Raw genomic sequence first — 25,243 nt, 5'->3', positions numbered from 1 at the left:
TTTTAAAAGTCTGCTTTTTCTAAGCGTGTCAAGCATCTTCTGCGATTTGTGCTGGATCTCCGCGCTGGTGTCAAAACGGCAACCTTTGAGCTGGATCTTCATTTTCGGGATGAGGGCAAAGTCAGCAGAAGCCAAAAGTGAGATCATCTTGTTTACAGCAAGAAACTCTTGTGTGAGTAGAGTTCAGTGACATATGGTCACTGTGGCGCTGTGGGCAGTCTGGCAGCTCATGTGGTCAGAATAGCACCAGTTCCACAGCTCCTGATGCCTTTAGGCACACAGACTTATGAAGTTCGGCGCTCCCTGTGACTGTGCGTGCAGCCTTGTACTGCTTTCTGTTGGAGTGTTAAAAAAACGATGGTCGTCTCGAAACTTTTGATACCACCTTGTACATGCTATGTTTAAAAAAACATGTTGTATTACACATAACAATGACTAGCTTTTTAATTCAATAAAAAAAGGACTTTTGACAATAGACAAAAATACAGATTTTTAATTCATAAGATCCTATAAGTTTATCCCTAATTAATGGCAATAGTGGTGTGGACAATCTCCCTGAAATGATATAAGAAAGAAACCTTGAGGGAAACCAAATGGACACATGAGTGTAAAACTGTGCATTACAGCTGCAGTCCTAAACTATAAAAGCAAACTTTTTATATTTAGTTTTAGACCAAATTCATCTTCATGGTTCTTAAGTGAAACCATCCTCATTATCTCTAGCTCCCCGGAAAGTTTCAGTCAAAGAATGTGCAGTAGCGAACTAAGGCGATGTCTAATTTGTTCTTTAAATAGTTATAAAATGATGCAATGAAGGCTGGATGAAATACAGCAACTTTTATTTTCTGATTTCTCTCTCTTTCTCGCTCATCGTGTATGTATGCTAAGCACGTCAGGATCATGCTGTCTACAAACTAGTGATTTTTTATATGCAGCTCAAAACTAGACAAGGGCCCCTCTCTGGTTGATCTGCATGAGAATAGGCCTTCCCACGAATGGCTTTCACGCCTCTGCATTCAGAACAGCCAACCAAGGCAGTCTGGCATTGCCCAAAGGCCCTCAATGAGTCCTGCTTCCAAAGCTAGCAGGGATCCAAAGAAAATGCATAGTGTCCTCTGTCAAAAGGGAGCTGCATGAAAATCCTATTGCCATAGATAAAAAAAAGTGTGAGACCCCTCACGTATCGCTGTTTCATGTTTCACGCTTACGTATCTGGGCAGGACATCAGCTCCATAGTTGCCTAGAGTTATATATGAGGCAATTGGGTCATGGTTGAGTGTTATTGTGTTTATAAGTGCTTACAAAGGCCAAGTAATCTCCATTTGCTATGCAGTCCAATTTTTTTTTCTGGAACACACTGCCATCAGATTGCTATTTCAAGTTTTTCACTTGTTCTCGTTTTGATTTATGAGCGCTACATTAAGGCTGCTGTGTTGTTTTGCACCATGCTGTCCTGCAGGCTGTTCCTGGCGGTCGGCATTATCTGGAGGTCCTGGCTGGCGTGACTCACTTGTGACTTTTTTCCGAGCAGATACAGAGAATTCGAGCCAGCTCACTGCTGTCTGCTGAGACTCCGACTGCTCAAACACTGTCCACTAAATGCCACGTTCTGTTTTCAAAGTGAGTTTAATTATGAGTGTTGACTTATCGCAAATTCTCAGTTATCCCTGACTCGTTTGCCCTGCGACTTTCTATTTGCGGAGAAAGTGTAGAATGAGTCACATTTGCAGTCATCTGATACAAAAAGGCTTACAAAACATTTAAAGATTACTTCAGGATTATTCCAAGAATGGAATATATACCTTAATCTGTTTAATTTGTTATTTCTGAGGTTTAAATAGAAGAAGCTCTGGAAGTGTTAATAGTTTATTCGACATGTGTGACATATTAAAGGAAAAACCTAAATTATGTGCCATCACAAGCCACTAAACAAACAAATCTGGACCAGTTTGGACATAGTAGACCACAGCTTATTATTTACATAATGTTTATTCCCATCATCCTATTCAGTGAGCACTCATGCCCTGTGTGCAAGTTCATAATGAAAGACACCAGTCCCATGTCTAGTATGGTTCATCACTATATAAAGATAAAGGGTCAGAAGAACTGCACATAGATCTAACAGAACCACCATGAAAGTCCCACCTGTACCATTCTAAGAATGGTAAAATAAACAATTTGCTTTTTAATGTATTCTTGTGTTGGAAAAGATAAAGAATTTACTATATAGTCTAACATGTAATTACTAAATTCAATTGTATTCAATTGTATACTTTACTACTACAAGTCAAATATCTTACTTTTTACTCAACTACATTTAGTAAAATCAGTCGTTCCTTTTTATTTACGAGGATAAAAAGTTAACTGGTCAAACACGCAACAAGCCACCAATCAGAGTCGAGCACGTGCTCTGTTTTGAACTTGTTTTGATTGCTGATTGGTGTATCTACTGATCACCAACATACAGTTCAACAGCAAGCAGAACATTTTGGGAGGAATAAATGATGGAAGAAACTCCTGACTCGAACTCGCCACAACGCCTGCGACCGGATTTGCTTTTTTTTTTTTTAAGTAGATTAAAAGAAGGTTTTCGGCTTATGTTCAATGTAATAGATATCAATCATGTATGACTCATTAATATCATTCTATTAATAGATGGAGAGAGTAGAAAGTAACATTAGAGTCTTTCCACATAAACTGAATCGATTAAGCAGAGAGTCTTGTGATAAAAATGATAATAGGCACATTAAAGCCATAATAAATCATAATACTTTGGATACTTAAGTGCATTTCAAGGCAAATACTTTTGTACTTATACTTTTACTGGAGTCATATTTTACCTTGTGTATCTCTACTTTTACTAGACTACATGGTTTGTGTACTTCGTCCACCACTGAACGAGTGAGCCAGTGGTGACTGTGGCAAGAAAAATCTCCCTGAGATGGCATGAGAAAGAAACCAACAATTTCCCAATTAAACATCAGCTCTGAATTTCAAGTCAATTAAATGAATTTGATGGTTTTATTTTGTTACAGGAAAACATGTTGAAGCCTTTGACTGCCCGATGCATGCAGTCCAAACGGATAAAGACGAGTTTGAAAGAAAAAAACAAGCCTGAGTGTTCCTTTAATAATGAAGTAAACATCGAGGATATCTATTGACTGACTTAAAATGCAATATACAGCAGCAATAAAGATAATAACAAGGCTTTCATTGTCACTTGCCACTATTTGTGCTGGCATGTGTCTTAAAAAGACGGCAAACTGCTGTGTTGCTTGTGCTAGAAGCAAGCAATCAAAAGCAGCGTGCTGCAGATCTGCAGTTTTAAAAGAAATCGTTCTTTTTCCCCCAGCAGAGGCCACTGAGGCTCAGTGTCAGTATGAGCACATCAGAATATCTGACATGAAGCTGTTACAGTGTCATAGAGGCTTTGTTTTAATGTGAGAATTGTCGCTATGTTACAGCTTTGACACAAAACCCTGATGTTCTTTATTTTGGAAACTTCTAAAGCAGTTTTTTTTTCTCTGATTTCTTGCTGTCAGAAGAAGATGAATAGTAAAGGGAAATAAAAGGCAAAGAACACTGGAATGAGTCAGTGGGCAGGGTAGCAGAGAGAGAGAGAGAGAGAGAGAGAGAGAGAGAGAGAGAGAGAGAGAGGGTGAATCACAGCACACTTCGACTCTCTGCTTTCCCCTGTGCTGTGCTCATGGTCCGGCTTTAGCACGAGAGAGGCGTGTTGCCATGGAGTGGGAAGATGTTCTTGCCTGAAAAGCCTGTTGAATAGAGAAAGATGGAAAGATAGAGATCATGGAGGAAATATTTTTGTATCGTCTCCCTCTAGAACTGTTGTTTATCAGAACGATTAGAAGTTGAAATCCAGACGCAAAACAAACCATCATGATAATAGTAAAATATTCTGAGCATACGAGATATGCTCAGTTTTATAATATTCATGTGATATGATATTAATGGATATTCATGATCACATTTGAAAATACACCCACAGTTTCACTGTATGACCACAATTCAGATGTTATCACCTCATCTGCAAAAGTTCCCACAGGGTGTGTCACATCTGCAAGTGTGAAAAGAAGTAAAAATTTAAATAAGCATTGCACAAGCCTTGGCCCTGTCGCTTCCGATTTCCATGAAGTTGACCATGTGCAACCGGGCATTGCTAAACATTTTTCCCCCAAACACTGAAATACTGTAACTAACTGCAAGAGTGCTCGTAAATGAATTTGCTTTTCATTAAAGATTTACAACAATCAGGCATAACATTATGACATTATAACATGGTGACCAGTGAAGTGAACAATACTGATTATCTCTTCATCATGGCACCTGTTAGTGGGTGGGATATATTAAGCAGCAAGTGAACATTTTGTCCTCAAAGTTGATGTGTGGTGGGCGGCCGAGGCTCATTGATGCACGTGGGGTATGAAGGCTGGCCCCTGTGGTCCGAACCAACAGATTGTAGCTCAAATTGCTGAAGAAATGAATGCTTGAAGGGTCGGTCAGATCTGTTTTGGCAGGTGGTCATAATGTTATGCCTGATCAGTGTGTAATAATGAACTGATTCATTAAATCGTTGATTTGGTTTATACAGTCTGTACTGAATTTTTACATATTTGGTCTTTTTCAAGCTATAATTAAGCAGGATGACACGTGAGCAAGGCTTTTAGTCTATACAATACTGATAAAGACTGATCTCAATCGTATGTGGCAGGTACTGGAAGCAATTCGGAGAATGAAAACTGCAGTGAAGCCACCTAGTGGTCATCTGTGGGAATATTAAAGGTTTACAGCACTGCTTTATAATTATACAGCACGTTGCATTAAAGTACATTCAGCAACCTTACATGCTGAAAGTTTTAGATATGTTGCAGTTCCCTGACACAGCGGATCTCGCGTGCACCTCTGGCACAAGCTCCAGGTCTGTGGGTGGACAGCTGCATCCTCCCTGCTGTTTCAGGACACGACACGATCGAGGCACTGATTGGAGCACTAATGAGCGGCTGACTGATTGCAGACAGGCACGGCGCATTGCCAGCTAAGAATAGCACCTTTTCCTCCCCTGTCAGTCTTTACTACAGGGTGAGCTGACAAGAAACAGAGCTGAACCTGCTTCGATGCTTCGCTGAATTGCAAACAGAGCTGCAGGTCTTTTATTCGTTCCGCATCAGCAAGTATTTCATCCTAAGGTCTCGGTGGTTTGAGAGCACTGAATGTAACCCTGGAATACATCTAATCTCTATCCATTAAGCACCTTTAGTCTAAACATTTTGATACCGCCTCTTATGGAATTATTCTTGTCGAATAAATGACTCCAGGTAAGCAGTTCACACTTTTAGAGTGGACTCAGGCACCTTCTTGGAGAACTGGACAGCAAAAATCATTCACCTCATGAAGATTATGGACCTTAAAAGAAATACATGCCAAACTCGCAAAGTTCCCGTACCACCCAGAGACCAAGTGCCAACTGGATCCCACTTCATGTGTGGAGTTTTGACATATGACCTCCTTGAGTGTTTAAAGGCTCTGGCATGGAGACACTAGTGTTGGATCTGTGATGATCAAAAATGTTGAGCTTTTTTATACGTTGCTCAGTAGCTCCTAGTTTTATAACCACAAATGACTGCAAAAGACTGTAGAAAGAATATTACTTATAATCTTACACTCCAGTGCTCATGTTAGTTCTCACTCTCCAGTGTTCTCACACTCCTGATGTCACCCAAGTGAGGATTGGTTCCCCTTTTGAGTCTGGTTCCTCTCAAGGTTTCTTCCTCATTACATCTGAGAGAGTTTTTCCTTGCCACAGTCGCCACGGCTGCTCATCAGGGACACATACACATCGTTCACCTTAACTGTTAAATTCTGTGAAGCTGCTTTGAGACAATGTCTGTTGTGAAAAGCGCTATGGAAATAAACTTTACTTGATTCATCGATCAGGTCTGAGTAGAGCACAAAATTTGGATTTCGCATTTACGACTTGTGAGTGAAAAGTTCAAACTCTGTGGATTATTGTTTTGCAGAAGAAAACCATGGGCTCTTATAGTCCTGCCTTATCAAAGGAACTTTTAAGGGGGTACCAGGTTGGAGGTTCAGATTTGGCATCATCCCTTACTCACTTTAGGAGGGTAGAATCAAGTCCATACACCCTTTTTTTTCTGCTGAAAAGAAAAAAGAAAGCTCTCCCCCCTTGAAGAACATTTTGTCCCCAAGCATGTGTGCTGCTTCGTCCTTCGGCCATTATTTTTCTACGGATGTTGTAGGATTCAGTGTGAAGACCTTCATGCTTCCTTCATGCACAAAGAATCAAAGAAGGGAAAAAGTTCTTTGTGTCTGTACAGCAGATGTAGAATTAATGGGATCAACCATAAAGTGAATGTGTGAAAAGACCCTGCGGTTTATTATACAAAACTGTTACAAAACCTCAGCAAATACAAAAATTGTAAACAGTGTTAATGTTGGCCAATTATAAATTCTTTCCAACTGGCTTTGAAATGGCCATAAATGTAACACATGATTGTGGAATGAAAAGCATATGATCAAGCAAACTGTTTTGCTTTAGAGCTATTTGGCTGACAATACAGAGTAAGCGTTCTCTGATCAGCGCTTATACAGAAGGACTTTCTTTTGGCTAAAACAAATTAGCCATGCTTAGGGGTTTGTGGGGGCCTTTGCAGTGAGTGTTTTAAATTCAGCTGATCAGCTCGGGTGAAATCTTTTGTCACATGTAAAACAGGATTTCGTCACTGAGTGGGAGGCTTGTAAAATAATACAGACTCCGATTCAGTTTGACATGCGAGTGCAAAGCTTTTTCGGTGCCAAGGCATAATTAGCATTTTGCGTCCAACTTAATACACCTCTGATTAATTTCACGCACTTGTGCGCTTCCATGGCGGCTCCGCACAAGCACAGGGTGGGAGATGAGTTCATAACAACCTCATCATCAATGCAAAAGTAGGAGAAGACAAACCCAGCTCAGAAGGAGTTAAACAAACAAATAAAAAACATGAATAAAGCCAGACAAAACAAGACACATACAAGGATGTGGGCACTATATTTTCCTGTCAGTGGTCCAGTTTCAGACAAATGTCCCCACAAGATATTCCAGTCCTTGTGGTTATACACTAAGATATAAAACATACCCCATACACACCCTTTTCTCATTTTGCTGACTGTTAGAACCAAAGTTAGAAAGTATAAGGATTTCAACACACCAGCACTGCATTGTTCTTCAGCGATTTGCAGAAAGACATTTTCACCACACCGTTTCTGCTGTATCTACTGAAAGATCTGGTCACGTTGAATAGAATAATTCTCTCATATAACGATTTCAATAACGTATTATAGAGGTGCATTAGGAGTATGGCGGTCTCAAGGGTCCATTGTCCCTGGTTCAGTTTCTGTCCTCAGGTTTCTCCCCAGTTTGTGCATACAGTCCCACCTGCTGAAACATGTGGTTAGTGTAAATTACCCCTACGGGTGAAAGAGTGTTGGTATATTCCATCTCACATCTGCTGGCTGTGCATGCACTGAAACCCTAACCAGAATAAAGCAGACATGACAAATCAATGAATTTCAGTTCTAGTTATTATTCTGTAAAGTTTTTACATTTCAAGCTTCAATGTTTCCAGCTGGCCAATTTGCTCCACCCCCGCAACAGGAAGAGAGATGCTGCTTATCCTTAAAAAGTTCATTCAATTGAAGCTGGAACAGATAAGATGGGCATGGTCATGGAGAAGGGGGGAAGCCTTATCAGTATTTTCACTGGAATCGTTATTTTGGATGCATGCAGAAAAAGTGCTCTACTGATGACAAGTTGACTCACAACAATCAAGCCTAGCCTGTTGCCAAATGTCATTAAGGGCATTTTGACATTTCCATGATTGTGTTCCAATTTAATTTGCAACCTATTAGATAGTTCGATTAGTCCTGTGACCGAAAAGTCTACACACACCGTTTCCTCAAAAAGGTTTCCAACCACTCAGTGCATCACCGATTCATTTCCTGTGTGCTCCAGTGGGTACACATTTCTGGCATTAAACCCAAACCGAACGAGGTCCTCTGATTGGCTATGACTAACCAGAAAGACGTCAAACAGACACAGTCTGTCAATCACATCAAACTGCCAATCAGCACACAGCCAGTGTCATCGTCTGAGCAACACCTGATCCCATATCAACCTCAACGCAGAAGAGTCACTCCAGTGTAAAGAACACACAGTAAACCTAGAATACACACACACACTGGTAGCTTATATATAGCTATAATTATAAAGAGTCCTGATAAAACCTTTATACACACACACACACACACACACACACACACCATGATCCAGGAAGTAGCCTACTGAAGGCCTGAAATACAGAGGAGAACATTGGTACTTTTGCATAATGGTACATTTACAGCAACAGTGGTCACAATGCACAAAGGAAGAAAATAAAAATCATAAAGCTTTATAAGCAATTTTCCCCTCTCACACTCACTGTTGAACTCCCTGCGATGGGCCCGTGCCCTCCAGGGCCGGTTGTGGATCCAGCGTAGCCGTCGAGGCAGGTCCATGGCCTCGCGCCAGCGTCCATCCACAGGAACTCATTCAGTTAAATGTAGTCCTTAACGCCTCCACTTTCTCACGCAGAGCATATGACTACATGAACAACCGGACTGTCTGCGGATTCTGCACGTCCTTGTTTTAAAGATGTGGAAAAAAGGGAGAAGCTTCTTCAGTGTGATTCTTCTTTGCTCCAACACTGGCTCTGGTTGCAGTCTCTTGTATCCTTGAGTCTGTTTGTGTTACCTCAGCGCTATATTTTATGCATGAGTCAGGGGAAACAAACTCCCCATGCGGATCAGTGAACCACAGGCTGCCTCAGCCCAGTGAGGAGCGCCTATTCACGGCCAGGAAGAAAGATGGACACGCACTCAGACTGTAACATGATACCATTTAATCACAAAGAAAGGAACGCGTTCACACGAGCACATAAACGTGTTTCGGTCTATATGTTTTCAAAACTAGATCTCAGTGGAGTGATTGTTTAGATGGATCTCAGACATCCAAGAGAACAATTTTTTAATGAAAACAAAAACAAAAACAAAAAAAGTCCGACCAAAGTCCATGACAGTCATGAAGCAAACTTAAGGTGTAGAAAGTCCTCCAGTTGCACAGAAGCACCCTCTAGTGGATGTTCCTTTTTACTGCATGAAGTAAAAAGCCGCATTTTATTTATTTATTTTTTAAAACACCACCGTTTTATTTGGTATTTAAAAATCCAGGATAAAAAAAGGGGTAACAAAACCACAGAGGCAACAACTGAATGCATAGATACAAAATGTTTATGAAGACCAGCAAACTGGGTAAAATGAGAGAATCAATCCCACGCACATTCTATTCTACAAAAACGTTGGATTTGCGCAAGTTATCCAGAGACATATTTACCTTAAACAACACACAGAAATGTATAATTTATGGAGAGAATACACACACACATGAATCAATGACACATACATTTCATATATGAATAAGGTACATGTGATGATTATACAGTGTCTGGGTGGTAAAACAGAACCTCTCCAAAAATGTCTTTCCATGACATATGCCTGAAGTGTTTAATAAAACTTGCTGGTTTACAGAGAGCTGTGCTGAGAACAATTTGGGCAAAATACAAAACAGTAACTTAATGAAAACGTTTTTGGTTCAAGTGTGTAAGGTGCTAAAAAAAAAAAATACAAAAAAAAAAAAAAAACCACACCATACAAATCTAAGAATGAAGAATCAACACACCCAGCTTTTGATAATCACATGATCCTGAATCATATTATAACCTGAACTAGATGTGCTGCAATGAAACCTGTTCTGTCGAGACAGACACCTTAATCTTGGGCTTTGGCTAAGTATAAAAGACTCGCGTGTGAACAAAACAGCTTTTGATTTAGCCTGAGATTAGACTGCTGTGTCTTGAAATCCAGCGCCGACAGAAATAATAACAGGTCCTTGAGCCATAAATTGAGTGACAATAAAATGCGAATTGTAGTGCAATATTGCCTCAGATAGTGTTAAGTATCTTAACGGGTATCTGTGCACATTTTTCCAGCCTGAATATAAACTCTGAGCTGGAACAGGTGTGCAGAGATCGGCTCCCTTCTCAGAAGAGAACTCTTGCGACCTATAAGACACTGTTACTGTACCTTTCCCAAAGACTCATATAGCAGGAAACTGCTTGATTATACAAAATAAATGGTTCTGATGTAAACAAGAAGGACTGATTGGACTACTCTTTCCTATGGAAATAGATTGCAGTTAATAATAATCCTAAAACATACAAACATCAATGTACTTGGTGGATATATAACTCAGTGTAAGGGGGAAAAGGCACCCAATCCAACCTGGCTATCGATCATATAATCCTTCATTTACCTGCGCCAGTGTTTACCTTCGGCTAGCACGCATTAAATCAAAGACCGCACTAACTGCTAACCGTTACTAAAATATACACACACAAACATACACAAATACATAAACCAACATTATCAACAAGAAATGCATAGACAGACAAATAAAATAAATCCAATGTCACTCAAGACTATTGACGAAAGCTATTCATTTTTCATTGTCTGCCAAGTAACTATGTGCACACACAACACACAGTAATGCTGATGTACGTGCTACTTAATAATAAGCAGCTTTCTTTTTTTTTTTACTGAACAGAGAGACCTCAGTTCTTCCTCTTGCTTTCTATTAGCTCAAAAGCCTAAGGCTCGGGGACACAAAGTTTACCTACGTAAAGTGATGCAAGATGCAAATGACGATTTCATATTTCGTGTCCTTTCTGTTTCAGTTAACTGTTTGTTTGTTTTTTCCTGATGAGCACATTTTATTTATTTGGTCTAACTGCACTTATAATATGGAATGATATTTTGGACAACATTCAAAAGGTATTGCAAACTGTATTGTGCTTACATAGTGATATAATCCAAACGCTATTGCAAATCTTTCGCGAACACACATTGACCGCCAGATTTCAAATGGAAAAGCCCAATCCATTTGCAACTGTATTCCACGTGTCTTACGAGTTATGACAATGTCATATTTAAATAGCTATATTAATTTACCACGTTTGCTTTTTTTATTTCTCTGTGTCGTGTATGCAGCCTGCCAAAACTCAAATGGCATCGCAATGCATTTTGTATTTGCATTTCCGATGCCCTGCACTGAAAGCTGTCAATCAAGTGCCATGAGTGGGGATTATATATTGGGCGTCTTTGCAGTGGGAAGGGACGACACTCGCAGTCGACGGCTAACAGGGGAAATGCCAATAATAGACGATTTTTAGATCATAATTAGACATTATGATGCTCGCGCAGCAAGTTGATGACAGTTCATTCTCTAATTGGATTAATTTAAATTTAATTATGAAATAATTTTTCATAAATGTATAAGCAACTGACCCTTCGCAAAAACCCGCCCTCCTTAGTTACTGTTGCCATGTCCGACAAGCCATGACGCCATGACAAGAACCCCTGTCAATCAAGCTCTTTGCGAAGGGTAAATTGCTATTTAAATGAATAATATTGCAATTAAAATATGACATGTCCATAACTCGTAAAACACGGGAAATACAGTTGCAAGCGGACTTTGCTTTTCTATTTGAAACTTCACTGTGCCTTCGCTAAAGCAGAAATGCAAACGGAAATGTAAGATTTGCAATGTTGTCCGGAATGTTGTCCGGAATATCCTTCCATACTATAATATGACAAACGCAGCGAAGTAATACCATTTTTAAGTCTTTCTCCATTCAGGGTTCAGGGTCGCAAAGGCCATAAACACTAAAAATCCTACACAGCACACGCACACAAATGTATACATACACACACAGACACACAGACACACAGAGACATTGATCAGGCACATAACTTTAAGACCACCTGCCTGATATTGTGTTGGTCCCGCTTTTGCTGCCAAAATAGTTTTGACCAGTCAACAAAATCCAACTTGCATTATATAAGCAAAATATGTAAAAAATATATATTAAATACAATAAAAAAGCTAATTTAAAAACAAAAATTTTTTTAAAGATTTAAACAGAAATTCTGGTAAGTAAATAAGTTTCACCAAATCCTGGATCCATGAAGAGAAAGAATCTTCAGTTGATGGTTATTTCGATTTGCCCTCTTCAGGTGGATTGTCGAGGTCAAGGCCCGGATGGGCTACACAGCAATAACACAACTTCTGGGTGAACAGCGAGAACTTATCTGTAAGGGAAGAGAAAGATGTGTTTAAAATATAGGGTTGCTAGGATTCATTGACATTATTACTCTGATTAAAAGAAATCAAATTTTATTTTAAAAGAAATAAATGTTATAGCTGCCATGTAATTAGAGCAGACTTGGTGGTCACAGGATTATTTGTCTCACACATTTTCTGCTTCAAAATACCTTTTTAATTTTAGTCACAAATTCTGCTCTTTTAAAAAATGTATTACTGGTCTATGTAAAACTCTATATCAGCACAGTAAGGACATGGCCCATTCACAGGACCTTTGAACAACGTCTTGCGTGAGAAAAGCTTGGTGTTATAAAGGTCAGTATTATAAATACACTGTGAATTCACATTATATTTTAAAAAGAAGTCTGAATAGAACAACATGATTACTGACAATGTGCTTTTCACTCATCTTTAATAAGCTGCAAAGCTAGGACCTGGCTAAACAATGTAATGTGGAAAAAAGCCTTAGGATATGTGACAATAGGCACAATATTGTCATATTGAACTTTGTCCTGCCCAACCTTGGTGCAAACTTACCAAATATTCGGCCCAAGAAGGCAGGTCTGGAGCTGGCAGGCAGGTACACGAAGAGGTAGTAGATTGGAGCACCGGAGAGAGCCACCGCAATGCCCACCAGAGAGTTTATAGTGTCACTGTAGAGCGGTACCACCACAAGAAACACGGTACACAAGCAATACACTATAGGGAAGAACAGGCTGAGCTACACACACACACACACAGATGCAGACACAGACATATACAGACACAGTGTTGGTAAAAAGTCTATTAAATACAAATCCAGGTGACAGTGAAAGAATTTACCTTTACAGGACGAGGCATTTCAGGAGCCTTTATGCGCAGGAAGATCTGACTGGCAATAGACAGGCCAATGAACAGCCAGTAATTAAAGCTGAAATAATTAATCAGCTGGAATACATCTCGAACACACAGGTAAAGCAAGCTCATTCCACCCTAAAAAGAACGCAGCTCTGGGTTAAAGAATGTGGATGCTTGTGGATATTTATTCTTTAAAAAAAAAAATTTTTATAAAATCTCAAATTAGGTACTCACGTTGAACAGTAAGGCTGGGATTGGTGTGTAACGTTTCACGTGGATCATGGACAGAACGTTGGGCAAATGACCCTCTCGAGATCCGACGAAGAACAACCTGAAGGGAAACAAAAATCCGGAGGAACGCACTTGAAGTTACACCCAGTTGTAGAAATGTCACACAACTACGCAGCAAACAAACTGATCACCTAAACTCAGAAACCAAATCCATTATATTTCCTAAGACAACAAATAAATCATTATAGTTATCCAATTTTAGGAAATTTACAAGGATTTCAGCTTGCACTTTTTTTTTTATGCCATATCTATCTATCTATTACTGAAACCATGTAGAACAACTACAGTATGGTCATGGAGGCTTTGTATAACTGCTGGAGAAACAACTGACCTAGAGGCAGCAATGATGGAGGAATTGAGACCGCCATAGCAGGAGATGGCTACGGACAGAGGGATCAGCCAGCGTGCATAGCCAAGAACACTATCAGCAAACGTCTGCACACAAACAAAAAGATTTTCACACCAAACAACAATTGACCTGAAATCCCTAAAAAAAAAAAAAACAACAAAAAAAAAAACGTTTTTATATTGAATTAGAATCTGGTTGCTCTACAGTAATGTAACCAAAAACAAAATAAAGTTAAAATGAAAAGATCTCCTATGCTGTCCTACCCCCAACAGATGCATTTGCATATTAGAACATGATTAGCTCTTATAAATGTTAATGCTTTAACATTTAATTATTTCACAAAAGATTTATTTTACACACACACAAATATTTTTTATATATAAAATGATGACTAATCGCCCTCAGTTCGGTGCCACACAGTCATTACCAGGCAACAGAGTAGCTCATCTCCTGTTGTGGAATAATACTGCAGAATCTCTAGAGAGTCTGCTGCGTGAGACTTCCTCTACCTAACTGGATCAGGGGAACAGCAGATGGAAATTGTATGATCCAAATTACCCTGACCAGATACTGGCATTTACGAGCTGCTTTGTGACTTTCTGGAACCATGAACTTAAATGACAAGCAGTGTCTTCTGCTGAGGTTTTTCCAAGCCTAAATGCATCTGTGCCGGAACAATCTGAGACTGCAAAACAATATGCATACACAGAGAGCACAGTTATTTGTTAATATCTTTTTTGAAAAATATAAGCTTAATAAAAGGCACATTTGTGCAGTATTGGGTTTCCACCACAATCAGGGTACTCAAATTGATTATGAGTTCGGGTTTTGTACAGTATTTTCTCTCTGAATCATCATCATGGAGAGTTTTGCTTTGTGTGGAGTTCCTCTATGGTCTCTAGTTTCCATCCACCTTCCAAAAAAACCTTACCCAAATCCATCCATTCATTAGAAGTAAATGCGTTTAACCGGTTTATCCCAGGAACACTGGGTACAAGGTGGGACAATATTGTCTATTTTATGACACACACACACACTCACACACCCACCCATACGGACAATTTAGCATAACTAATTCTCACTTGCATTTCTTTAAGGAAGTGGGAGGAAACCAGAGAACCCAGCAGAAATCAGCACAAAGAGAGCATTAGGAGAACAAGCTAAACTCAGAACAAACAGTTACCTCAGCTCAGGATTAAACTGGGGACTATGTGAGGGAGCAATTCAGTATTGAATTGATGATGGATGTAATGTCTAAAACCCAAGAGAGGGTCTGGATCCCCTACAGCCAGGTTAAAGCAGTACTGAAGATAAACCAGGAATTTTTGTGTCGTTTAATTACTCTAGTTTGTCCATGACTCTGTGTGTGTGTGTGTGTGTGTGTGTGTGTGTCAGAATATGTATAGGTAACTGTACTGTTTGCAATAAATATATTACTTTATAGAAAATTGTAATCCTCATTGAAAGAAAATCTCTGTCTATAATAATTGCACGTACACTACATATGAAGAAGACTGTACACTAGAGTAATCCTTTATATCTTTGCACTGAATAAAATCGTGAATCGATTACTTCGGTAATAAAATAAACCTGCCTGTAGCAGAGATGTTTATAAAATCCAGAAACCAGACTCACCACGGCCACGGCTTCACTGTGTAGCACAGTCTCTGCATTCAAGACTGCGTAATAGGCCACGTTGGTCAGGAGGTAAATAACCGTGACGATGGGCATAGAGATGGCTATAGACAGTGGCAGGTTTCTAGTCAAGTACAATACAAAAAGAAAGTTAGTACAAATGTAAACAAAAACGTTTCATCCTTTACTATTCAGTGCTCATGACAATTCTGACCTCTCTGGGTTTTTGATCTCCTCAGTAATGAAGTTCAGGGTGTCCCAGCCAGAGTAGGAATACAGAGCAGCATACAGGGCCAAGGCCATGTCACCAGGATTCAGTTTAGAGTCCTTAAATGAGTCTTGAAAGTTCTCTGTTTTACCTGTAACCCAATACACCAGCTGTAAACTTATTTTTGGAAAACTGGAACTAGTTTAGCGTTACATGTTCCTCTTTAAACATAACAAGGGAACACATTACCAACAACAGTATGAATATATTTAAACATACATTTCCAAAGCAAAAACAACAGGAGAAAAATGTAATGGGAATTTTAAACTACCTTGGCCAAGGACGACCAAACCAGCAATGATGATGACGATGAGAGCCAGCACTTTTGCAACAGTAGAGATGACCTGCAGGATGGCCCCCCACTTCACCTTCATACAGTTCACAAAGGTCAACAGACCTGCAAAAAAGGAGGGCAATAAATAAATAAATCAGCAAAACATACTAATAATAAGCAGGGCAAAGCTTTTCCAAACAAAGTCAATAAAAGGCGAGTTATCGCATGAATCTCGTTTCTGTACTCATTTGTCCAGTATATATTAATGTGGTTTATTTTTTCAAACAAACAGTCTCCATCTCTGTCCAACTCTTCCGCTGATGACACACCTGAAAAAAGCAGGCTACAGTTGTGCCAGCGTTGGAGAGAGGGAGAACGAGAGTTTTCATGGCTGAGGTTTGATCATGAGACGCAGAAAACGTTTTGTGACTTCTGTTCTAAAGTGGGCAGAGAAATTGGGGGAAAAACTGATTTCATTACCGGAACAGATCATTTAAAAAAAAAAAGAAAAGAAAGAGAGAGAGAGACAGTAAGAAAACACGACATTCACACGACAGTCTCGTGCATGAGGACTGCGTGCCGAAAAAGTATGGAAAGCGCTAAAAATAAAATTCAACACCACCTATATGATCGCTTCAGTTCCCAGGCCATGCTGTAAAAAGATGGCAGATGTACACATGACAGGATGGAAGTGTTTTAAATATTTAAAAGTTCATTCTTGTGTGGCACTTTAAAATATAATTTGGTGCCTGTTGTTTTTCTCATAGGAGCCAATGTCTCCTTAAATAATTGTTTTTTGTCTGGAGCCCTCTGTCAGAAACTTTATATAGGCATCATGCATGAAAACGTATACAATACAGTATTACTGCCGTGACCTAATATCGGCATGTCTTTTTAATTTTTTTTTTTTTTGGTGTTGTGCTCATCTCCTTTACTTAGTAAAATAATTACATATTTATAGATGCTGGACAAATCGCTGTTGTCTCACTATAATGTTAATGCAGGGGTCACAGGTCATATTAGCTTATATGCAATAAACATTTTAATCATGTTCTCAAACAGGAACGAAAAACTTCAAGAATCTATAGATTCCAGATTCTCTTCTTGCTGTACAACGGCTTCATTTTTTTTTCTTCAATATTTAAATACCAAGAGAATTTAGAACAACATAACATGCATTTTCAATATGAAAGTCCTTGTTTGTGTGTCAGAGGACTTTATAGTTGTATGTACCCGAAGCTTTGTGAGAAAATATATGGAATATAACGATATTCATTCATTTCAGTCATTTAGATAGAAAAAATGTTTAGATTTGTCATTATAAGCTACTGACTGCTGTCTTTATCGAGGGGGGTTAATGAGGCTGGGGAGCGAGGAATGGAGTTAATGAGGCTGAGGGTGCATATTTGCATCTACAAGCATATTAGCATGAACAGCCAAGCTCTAGCTGAAGGATTAAAGCAGGTAGCACTGGTGCTAGAAGTTCAAATATATTTGCACTGCTACAGAAAAACATAATTAAATATCAAATGGCTGTTAGTCATGACGTGAAACAATTATGGAACAAAGATGTACAATTTAAGAACATGTGATACCTGAGAAGGAATGCTGGACTTTTGTTCTTATTCAGACTGTAAGCAGATACCACAACAAACAAACTTTCATTCTTGATCATGAACAACCAAACGGAAATCCCTTAGTGACTCAAGATAAGATGTAAAATCTGTAAAAATGTATTTACCCCTAAAGAGTTTCCTTTTTTTTAATCAGCATTATTACACATCATGAAACACTTTCTAAACACTGTCATCTACATACATACAACATATATTTTTATAAGTATATTTTACCCAGTTCTGTTCAAACTTTATATAAAAGTGTTATCTTGATTTTTATTTTATTTTTTAAAACAAGAAGCAGGCTAAACACAGATGGAGTAGGGTGGATTACATTATAATTTTCCTTATGCTACTTAGTTGCGTCATGGCTAACAATTATCTTGAAACAAAAAAAAAAAAACTGATTAATGGAAAGAATTGAATCTTGACATGATTCTATGTGGTGGCTTCTGCTGCCTGACCTCTCTTTTCAAAAACTTGTCAGATTTCAACCATCTGGGAATTTCAATTTGTAGCAATCATCACACCCTTTAAAAATGACCCCTGTGAACTCTGACTTCCAAACACAAACACTCTTCAGCTTATACACACACCCATCCACACCCTTTAAAGATCTGTCACAAAACTGTCAAAGGTAATGCTCATAGTGACCTGTTCTTTTGTCATACAGAACCTTATATTTCATGTTTGATGCGCTATATGGACAAAAGTTTGTGGACACCTGAGCATAAGATTCATGTGATTTTTTAACACACTGTTCCACATTTAATCCGAATTTACTATTATAAAATCCTCCACTCTTCTGTGAAGATGTTCCTCTAGATTTTGGCATGTGCTTGTGGAGATTTGTGAGATTTAATTCAGCCACAAGGGTGTTAGTAAAGTCAGGTACTGATGTAGATGAGGTGAGGAGGCCTGGGGGGCAGTCAGTGTTCACAATTATCCAAAAGGCATTTAATACGGTTGTGGTCAGAGCAGGCCATACAAGATCAGCCCATGTAAACCACAGCTTCATGGAGATGGCTTTGTGAACAGGAGAATTGTCATTGTCATGTGCTTCCATCTTTGTGGTAACAGTTTGGGGAAGAACCACATATGAGTGGAAAAGTCAGGTGTCCCAATACGTTTGTTCATATAGTGCAGTGGTCCCCAATCCCCCGGGCCACGGAACAGCACCGGTCCGTGGGTCAATTGGTACCGGGCCGCATAGAAATAATAGTTTTATTTATTATCTGATTCTGAACGATGTTTTATTTTGGAAAATGACCGGATTTTCTCTGCCACATCTGTCTACGACTCACTCTTGATGCGTCATGATTCCTGGTCACGTCTTGCCTCCATCCACTACCTTCTTAAAGGGGCTCCGGCCGCTAACACACAATATATTACTGCTAAATTCAAACCCCCAAGCGAGCACAATAAACAAAAAAACAACACAGTGGATTCATGTTTATTATTATATTCAGAAAATAACAGTTTTTATGGTCGTATCATTTTATTTTGTTGTATTTATCCGCCACACCTTAAAGGCCGGTCTGTGAAAATATTGTCTGACATTAAACTGGTCCATTGTGCAAAAAAGCTTGGGGACCTCTGATATAGTGTATCTTGTGGCAGACTTCCAAGTGATTCTGTACTCGTTTCCCCTCTAGGATTTTGTTTGCATATCACACAAATTCTTATTGCTTTAGTTTAATAAAGACTTTCCATTTTTACCAGGGTTTCTGCAGGTTTCACCAAGTCATATTTAAAACATTTTAATACCTTTTTAAGGCGATTAAGAATTAAAGAGTTTATCTCCACTTTATTGCGTTTGGGAGAACGTTTGTTTATGCCTGAGCAGATAAAAAATCTATAACTGCACAACAAAAGTGGTGAGGAATTTATTGCACACACAATCATGCAAGACTATGTAACATATGTAAAGTTACAGGTGTATCTCTTGGTGACGTTGCCATGGTAATGACTTGAACGTTAGATTAGATTACATGTGGACATCAGATTTACAATGTAAAGTATCGTCTTTTACTCTCTCTTGTCTGTAGTGTTTGACATTAGCTCTGTTATAAAGGTCAACATTAATGGACTTATACATGGTAACACAAACACAGGAATTTAATTACAAACTGTCACTGCTCTGGTGGGACACCTCTGCCAACTGGAAGCTCCACATTCCAGAGGTTTTTTTTTTAAGGTTGTTCTAAATCACTGTGAACGAAGCATGCTTTCATTTTTAGTGTTAATACTTTGATTCTTCTAGTGTGCACTAGATTTTTTTATAAAGCTTTTCTGCTTGTATGAGACATGGAGAAATCAGAACACGCACACAAGCAAACTCAGGTCCTGACTTGTCTGTAATGAGATCAGAAAGTCTCTTTAAAAGTCTGTTGAAGATTAAACTGACAACTTATTGCCAAAACCCCGAAGAGAATAAATGATATATGTCTGACTACCCTGCTTTCTACAATAATGCACCAAACACCTCAGACAAAATGAGGAAATACTTTAAGGACAACTAATTGAAAGTCCTCAAATACACAAGCAAACACCCTATGCACACAGAAAAACACACACGCCACAGATCAACACAAACACACAGAGAAAAGCGAGGAACCCTCAAACACACAAAAAAACACCACAAACCACAGCGAAACACATCAAACACACTAAGACCTCAATCACCCCTAGATCACCAAACACACAAACACCTGAGAGTAACACCTCAAACACAAGCAGAAACATTTCAAACACAAAATATGCCAAAAAGCCTGTGAAAACACCTCACACACGCACACACGCACACACACACACACACACACACACAGAATTCCTTACAGAGAAATAACTCAAACCCCTCACACAAACAGAGAAACACCTTAGATAAATACCTCAGCATACACAAACATCTCAAACACACACAAAGAGAAAACCTCAACACACACAGACAACTTATAAATAAACCCCTCATACAAATTGTACTTTGACACAATCTCATAAGGTTATTTCTCCTTTAATACACCTTTATTAAAAGAAAAACAAAAGCAAAAATGCAACATAAGAACTGAACTTATATCATATCTTCTGTGAATTGATAAAATATTATTCAAAACAAAAATTACAATGTTATGAACACACACACACACACACACACACACACACACACACACACACACACACACACACACACACACACAAAAGACAATAAAATATGATCCATTTTTCTTTTTTCAGGACTTTTACATTTCAATCTGAATCCTGCAACATTTACATACTGAGACATCAAGGAGTTTCCCAGCAACAGTGTTCAGTAGTGTGAATCATCCTTTTGTTCTTCAAGTGAAAAAAAAAAAAAAAAAAAAAAAGAAGAAAAACTCACCAATGATGAGAGCTGCGATGAGACGCACGCCATCATACGGAGCCGGGCAGGTCGGGTAGAAAGGCTGCACCAGATAGTTGGAGAAAGTAAGAGCGATGACCGCCTGGCATGCCGGCTCCACGATCATCAGTGAAGTCCACAGGCGAATAAACGCCAGAAGGCCACCAAAAGCCTCCAGGATGTAGGCATAGCTGGCACCCGACTTCCGGATCGTGGTGCCGAGTTCTGCGTAACAGAGGGCACCAAACACAGAGAAGATGCCCCCGATAGCCCACACCACCAGTGAGAAACCGAAGGAACCCGTGTACTGCAGCACACCCTTCGGCGAAACGAAAATACCCGAGCCGATCATGTTACCCACAATTAAGCAGACTCCATGTAACAGCGAGATCTCCTGCTTCAGACGCATGGAGTTGGTGGAACCGGTGTCCACTTCTTTAGACATGGCTTCACGTAGTGGAATGGAGTGGAGGACAGAGAAGCAGAAATGAACAGAGGGGAAGAAAAGATGATGGGGTGGAGCCAAGTAACCAAATCAGCATTTACAGCTCATCATCATTCGTCACTGGGTCAAATCTGTAAAATAACAAAACAAGGCTGTCAAACGATTAAAACATTAAAGCTCGATTAATCGCATGGTCATGAGTCAACTCACGATTAATCACAACTTAAAGGCACATTTTTATCTGTATTAAACATAATACTTTTAATACTCTAATCAACATGGGCATGGACAAATATGGATGAAAATGTATGTTTATTATAAATAAAACTAAACTCAACATAGAGCATGAAGGCAAAAAATTCTTATAAATGTGTTAAAGTATTTATAACGGTGTTTTAAATGCCATAAATCATCAGGACACCAAACTGAACTTCTGCCGTTTCCACCGTATGTGTGCACCATGGCAAATTTTTGGTGCTTGAATTGAGACTTGGTGAATCAATCAAACAAATGTTTAATGGTTACATTTTTATTTTATATCTAAATTTTAAAAAAGGAAGCCACGAATAAATGTGTTACGTAGGTTTGATTTTTGCCTCTTTTATAATTAATTAATTAATTAATGTTTATGTTTAATGAAAACGTTCACAGAAATGCACGCTGCATTAATACAATTAGTGCCTTCAAAACTGATTGATTTTGACAGCCCTAAAAAAAAATTATAATAATAAACATTCAGAAGAACCAAACAAAAGTTTTTAAGAAAAACAATCCTTCACAAATGTTTGAAAAAATTACAGCATTATTTATATGATTTCAAACCACAAAATCCAGAAGAGGTCTGATCAGCATCACTTCATTCCAAAAGCTGAAATGATTTTTACAGCAAAATGATCTTCACACTTTTACTAATAATTGAAAACCGTTCGCTGTTGATCCTGCTCTGGATGGCTCCACGTGAACAACCCACAGATCCATGAGGGTCCAAACAGGTTTCAATCAATACGATGGATTTGGACTGAAATGTCCTTCAATGAACAGCACATTACCTTGATAATATCTGAACTATGGGAATGGTGGCTCAGTGGTAAGGTGCTGGGTTACTGATCGGAAGGTTGGGGGTTCAAGCCCCGGTATCGCCAAGCTGCACCTCTTGGGCCCTTGAACAAGTCCCTTAACCCTCTATTTTGTGCTCCAGCTTTCCAAGCAAGCTGGGATATGCGAAGAACGAAATTCACTGTGCTGTAATGTATATGTGACAAAAAAAGCCTATTCTATTTTATGAATGGATGTTCGGTGTGATGAGGATGGGTTCTCTTGAGTCTGGTTCCACTCAAGGTTCCTTCCTCATATCATCTCTGGGAGATTTTAATGCCTTACTCATTAGGAAACAAAATCTCCCCGGAGCCAATTTATTCCTTCACACACACAGTATCAGTATTATAATCAACATTGTAAAAACTAAAGACAATCAAACTATGAACAAAAACACGCATGGAATTACGTAGTAAACAAAAACGTCTTAAACAATGATTCAGATTTTAGTCCACAGTAGCTCCATTTAGATGACGGCTTGGCAAACTCTCCCATCAGATTCACGAGGTAGTCCCCTGGAATGGTTTTCAGTTTACATGGTGTGTCTCGTCATGAGTTCATTTATGACTATTTTTGCCTTCTCAATGGGCCTACAGATCCATGAGGTTACTCCGGATGGTTCCACTCAAGAGAATGGATTTGGACTGAAGTGTCCTTCAGTGAACAGTTGAAAACCTCAACAATGATAGAAACTATAATGAATGGATGGATGGATGGATGAATGTTCAGTGTGACTAAGATGAGCATGGGCTCCCTTTTGAGTCAGGTTTCTCTCAAGGTTCCTTACTGAGAACATGTAAGGGAATACATTCCTAGCATGTAATATTTGGGTTAAACGTAAATCTGTAATCCATTTCTATATATATATTTTTTTTTTTACAATGTCTATTAAAGAAAAAACAAAAATTGAATATAAAGACACAATGAAATTAAGCATCTGCCATTCATACCGAAAAAGGAAGTGAGGATGTACAGCTAATCACACACGTGAACTTCACCAGATAATCACAGGGAATCTTGACATTTTGGATTTTTGCTGGTCCATAAGACCAAGGCTCATTGTTTCTACTCCTTCCTTTAGTTGAGGAAGTAGAAAAATTGCCCAATTTCAGGGCAAAACTGAGAAAGTGTCCTAACAAAACCCGTCTGTCTTCATACTAGCCAACACGAACACTTCAGTACCTTTTAGGTATGAAGGACCAGGCTTACTGACTTTCCAGACACTTCTTCCATATTGTACACACTTTACATTTACAACACCTACCGTAAAAAGGCGGAAACATCTCGAAATTATGTCCAACCCCCCTGGAGTTCGTCTACATATGAAACCATGACCAACATTCAAACAAATTAGCCGGTCGGAGCTAAAACTTAGCATCAGTCAGTATCACAGCCCGGGTTAGTCAGAGAGCTAGCTCCGGAACATTTCCCACCAGGCTAGCACGACAAGGAAAACAAAGTCCTGGTTGTCAGGTTTTTACCTGGGAAAGAAAAGCTCCTGAGATTAAAAAAATAATAATAATAATAATTAAAAAAAAGAATACATAAATATATTTTTTAAGCTGGTTTTCTGAAGCTCACAGGCAGTAAGACAGCAGCCACGCCGACACTCCGAGTCTGAGCGCGAGGAGATGAGGAAAGAGCTCAGTGATGGTGTGTCCGATTCACGCGAGTCACTACAGATTCGATTCTTCGACTCCCTGTTTAGACGCGTTCAACTATACAATTCGATTCCTTTAAGTCTTTTCTCAGATGCTAATGGTGTGGTTTGATTTGCAATTATTATGTACTGATAATTTTATAAATATTATTAAACATTGTATCTTATAATAATTCGCATATAATATTATATAATATTTCTAATAAAAAAACTGTATATACTGTATATATTATATTTTATATAAAAAAAATTATAATATTTAATTACAGATTAGATTCTGAAATCTGTTTTTGTTGAAAATAGCCTTTTCTTTTGCATAGTGGCTCAGTCATTAAGACCTCAGTCTATTGATAGGAAAAGTTGTGATTTTAAATTCCAGCATTTCCAAAGTGTCATGGCTGAAAGGCCCTAAACTAAATTGTAAATAACTTTAGATATAATAGATATAATGGATGTAATTACATTTGGATATAAACAAGAGTCAATGAATAATTCTTTAGATGTTAATTCAATAAAAATGTGACATATTTTTACTCTTGTGTCATTGCAACCCACCTTGATTTATGCAATGTATTCACATTTGTTTGTTGTTGAATTATTATCTCTGACAGTTGCTTCGATGCCTAATTAATATGTTGTTGTTATAGTGAAAGCTGGTCTATATACTAAATAACTAAACTAAAGAAATATAACTATATAATTATTTTATACTTACGAAAGAAAAAGTACATAATCATTGAAATAAAGTATCCCATTCTTTGCAACAGTCTGAGTCTGAGAGGAAATTGCAGAACAAGTTCGGGGAAATACCCAGACAATTCACAACATTACAATATTATAACACGTGAATACAAATAAATGTGCTTTACTTTAGCAAAAAAAAAAAAACCCAAACAAACAAAAAACTATTTGGTGTCACATTCAGTCAGTTTTAACCTTGAAGTAAGTGAATATGTATGTGAATGACTTGTAGTATACATTATTTTTCTAGCTTTTACAGAAAATATGTGGAAGGGTTTTTTTTGTTGTCTTCTGGATGTATAATTAAGCAAATAAATTGTATCTTCGGGCATCTCTATCCTCAATTGCAGTGTAGAATCACTATAGAAAGTTATTTTTCTCT

General features: G+C 38.5%; 2 protein-coding genes across 4 annotated transcripts in view; both read right to left on the bottom strand.

The window, feature by feature from the left end:
* ripor2 (RHO family interacting cell polarization regulator 2) overlaps nt 1–8,800 on the bottom strand; it is a 66,249-nt gene extending 57,449 nt beyond the window's left edge. Inside the window, exon 1 of the mRNA XM_046834418.1 lies at nt 8,496–8,800. Within this exon, the coding sequence (XP_046690374.1) occupies nt 8,496–8,571 (76 nt within the window). The 5' untranslated portion in view covers nt 8,572–8,800. The remainder of the gene's footprint in view (nt 1–8,495) is intronic.
* A 137-nt stretch (nt 8,801–8,937) lies between these two features.
* On the bottom strand, nt 8,938–24,154 carry si:dkeyp-120h9.1 (Y+L amino acid transporter 2-like). Of its 3 annotated transcripts, XM_046834422.1 has the most exons (11): nt 24,042–24,154; nt 23,725–23,941; nt 20,921–21,496; nt 15,923–16,048; nt 15,598–15,742; nt 15,384–15,507; nt 13,731–13,834; nt 13,343–13,439; nt 13,094–13,243; nt 12,809–12,992; nt 8,938–12,258 (listed from the first exon to the last, which is right to left on the bottom strand). In XM_046834422.1, the coding sequence occupies exons 3-11, from the start codon at nt 21,363–21,365 to the stop codon at nt 12,161–12,163; spliced, it is 1,473 nt and encodes a 490-aa protein (XP_046690378.1). In that variant the 5' UTR covers nt 21,366–21,496; nt 23,725–23,941; nt 24,042–24,154; the 3' UTR covers nt 8,938–12,160. The 3 variants fall into 3 exon arrangements, with proteins under 3 accessions (XP_046690378.1, XP_046690379.1, XP_046690377.1); XM_046834423.1 differs by lacking the exon at nt 23,725–23,941 and having other exon boundaries at nt 24,042–24,129; XM_046834421.1 differs by lacking the exon at nt 23,725–23,941 and having other exon boundaries at nt 23,942–24,103.
* Nucleotides 24,155–25,243: the final 1,089 nt, after the last annotated feature.

Source organism: Silurus meridionalis, chromosome 22 (genome assembly GCF_014805685.1).
Source record: "Silurus meridionalis isolate SWU-2019-XX chromosome 22, ASM1480568v1, whole genome shotgun sequence".
NCBI lineage: Eukaryota > Metazoa > Chordata > Actinopteri > Siluriformes > Siluridae > Silurus > Silurus meridionalis.
Note: the sequence above shows the minus strand (reverse complement) of the source record. Positions and strands in the feature narration are given on the sequence as shown.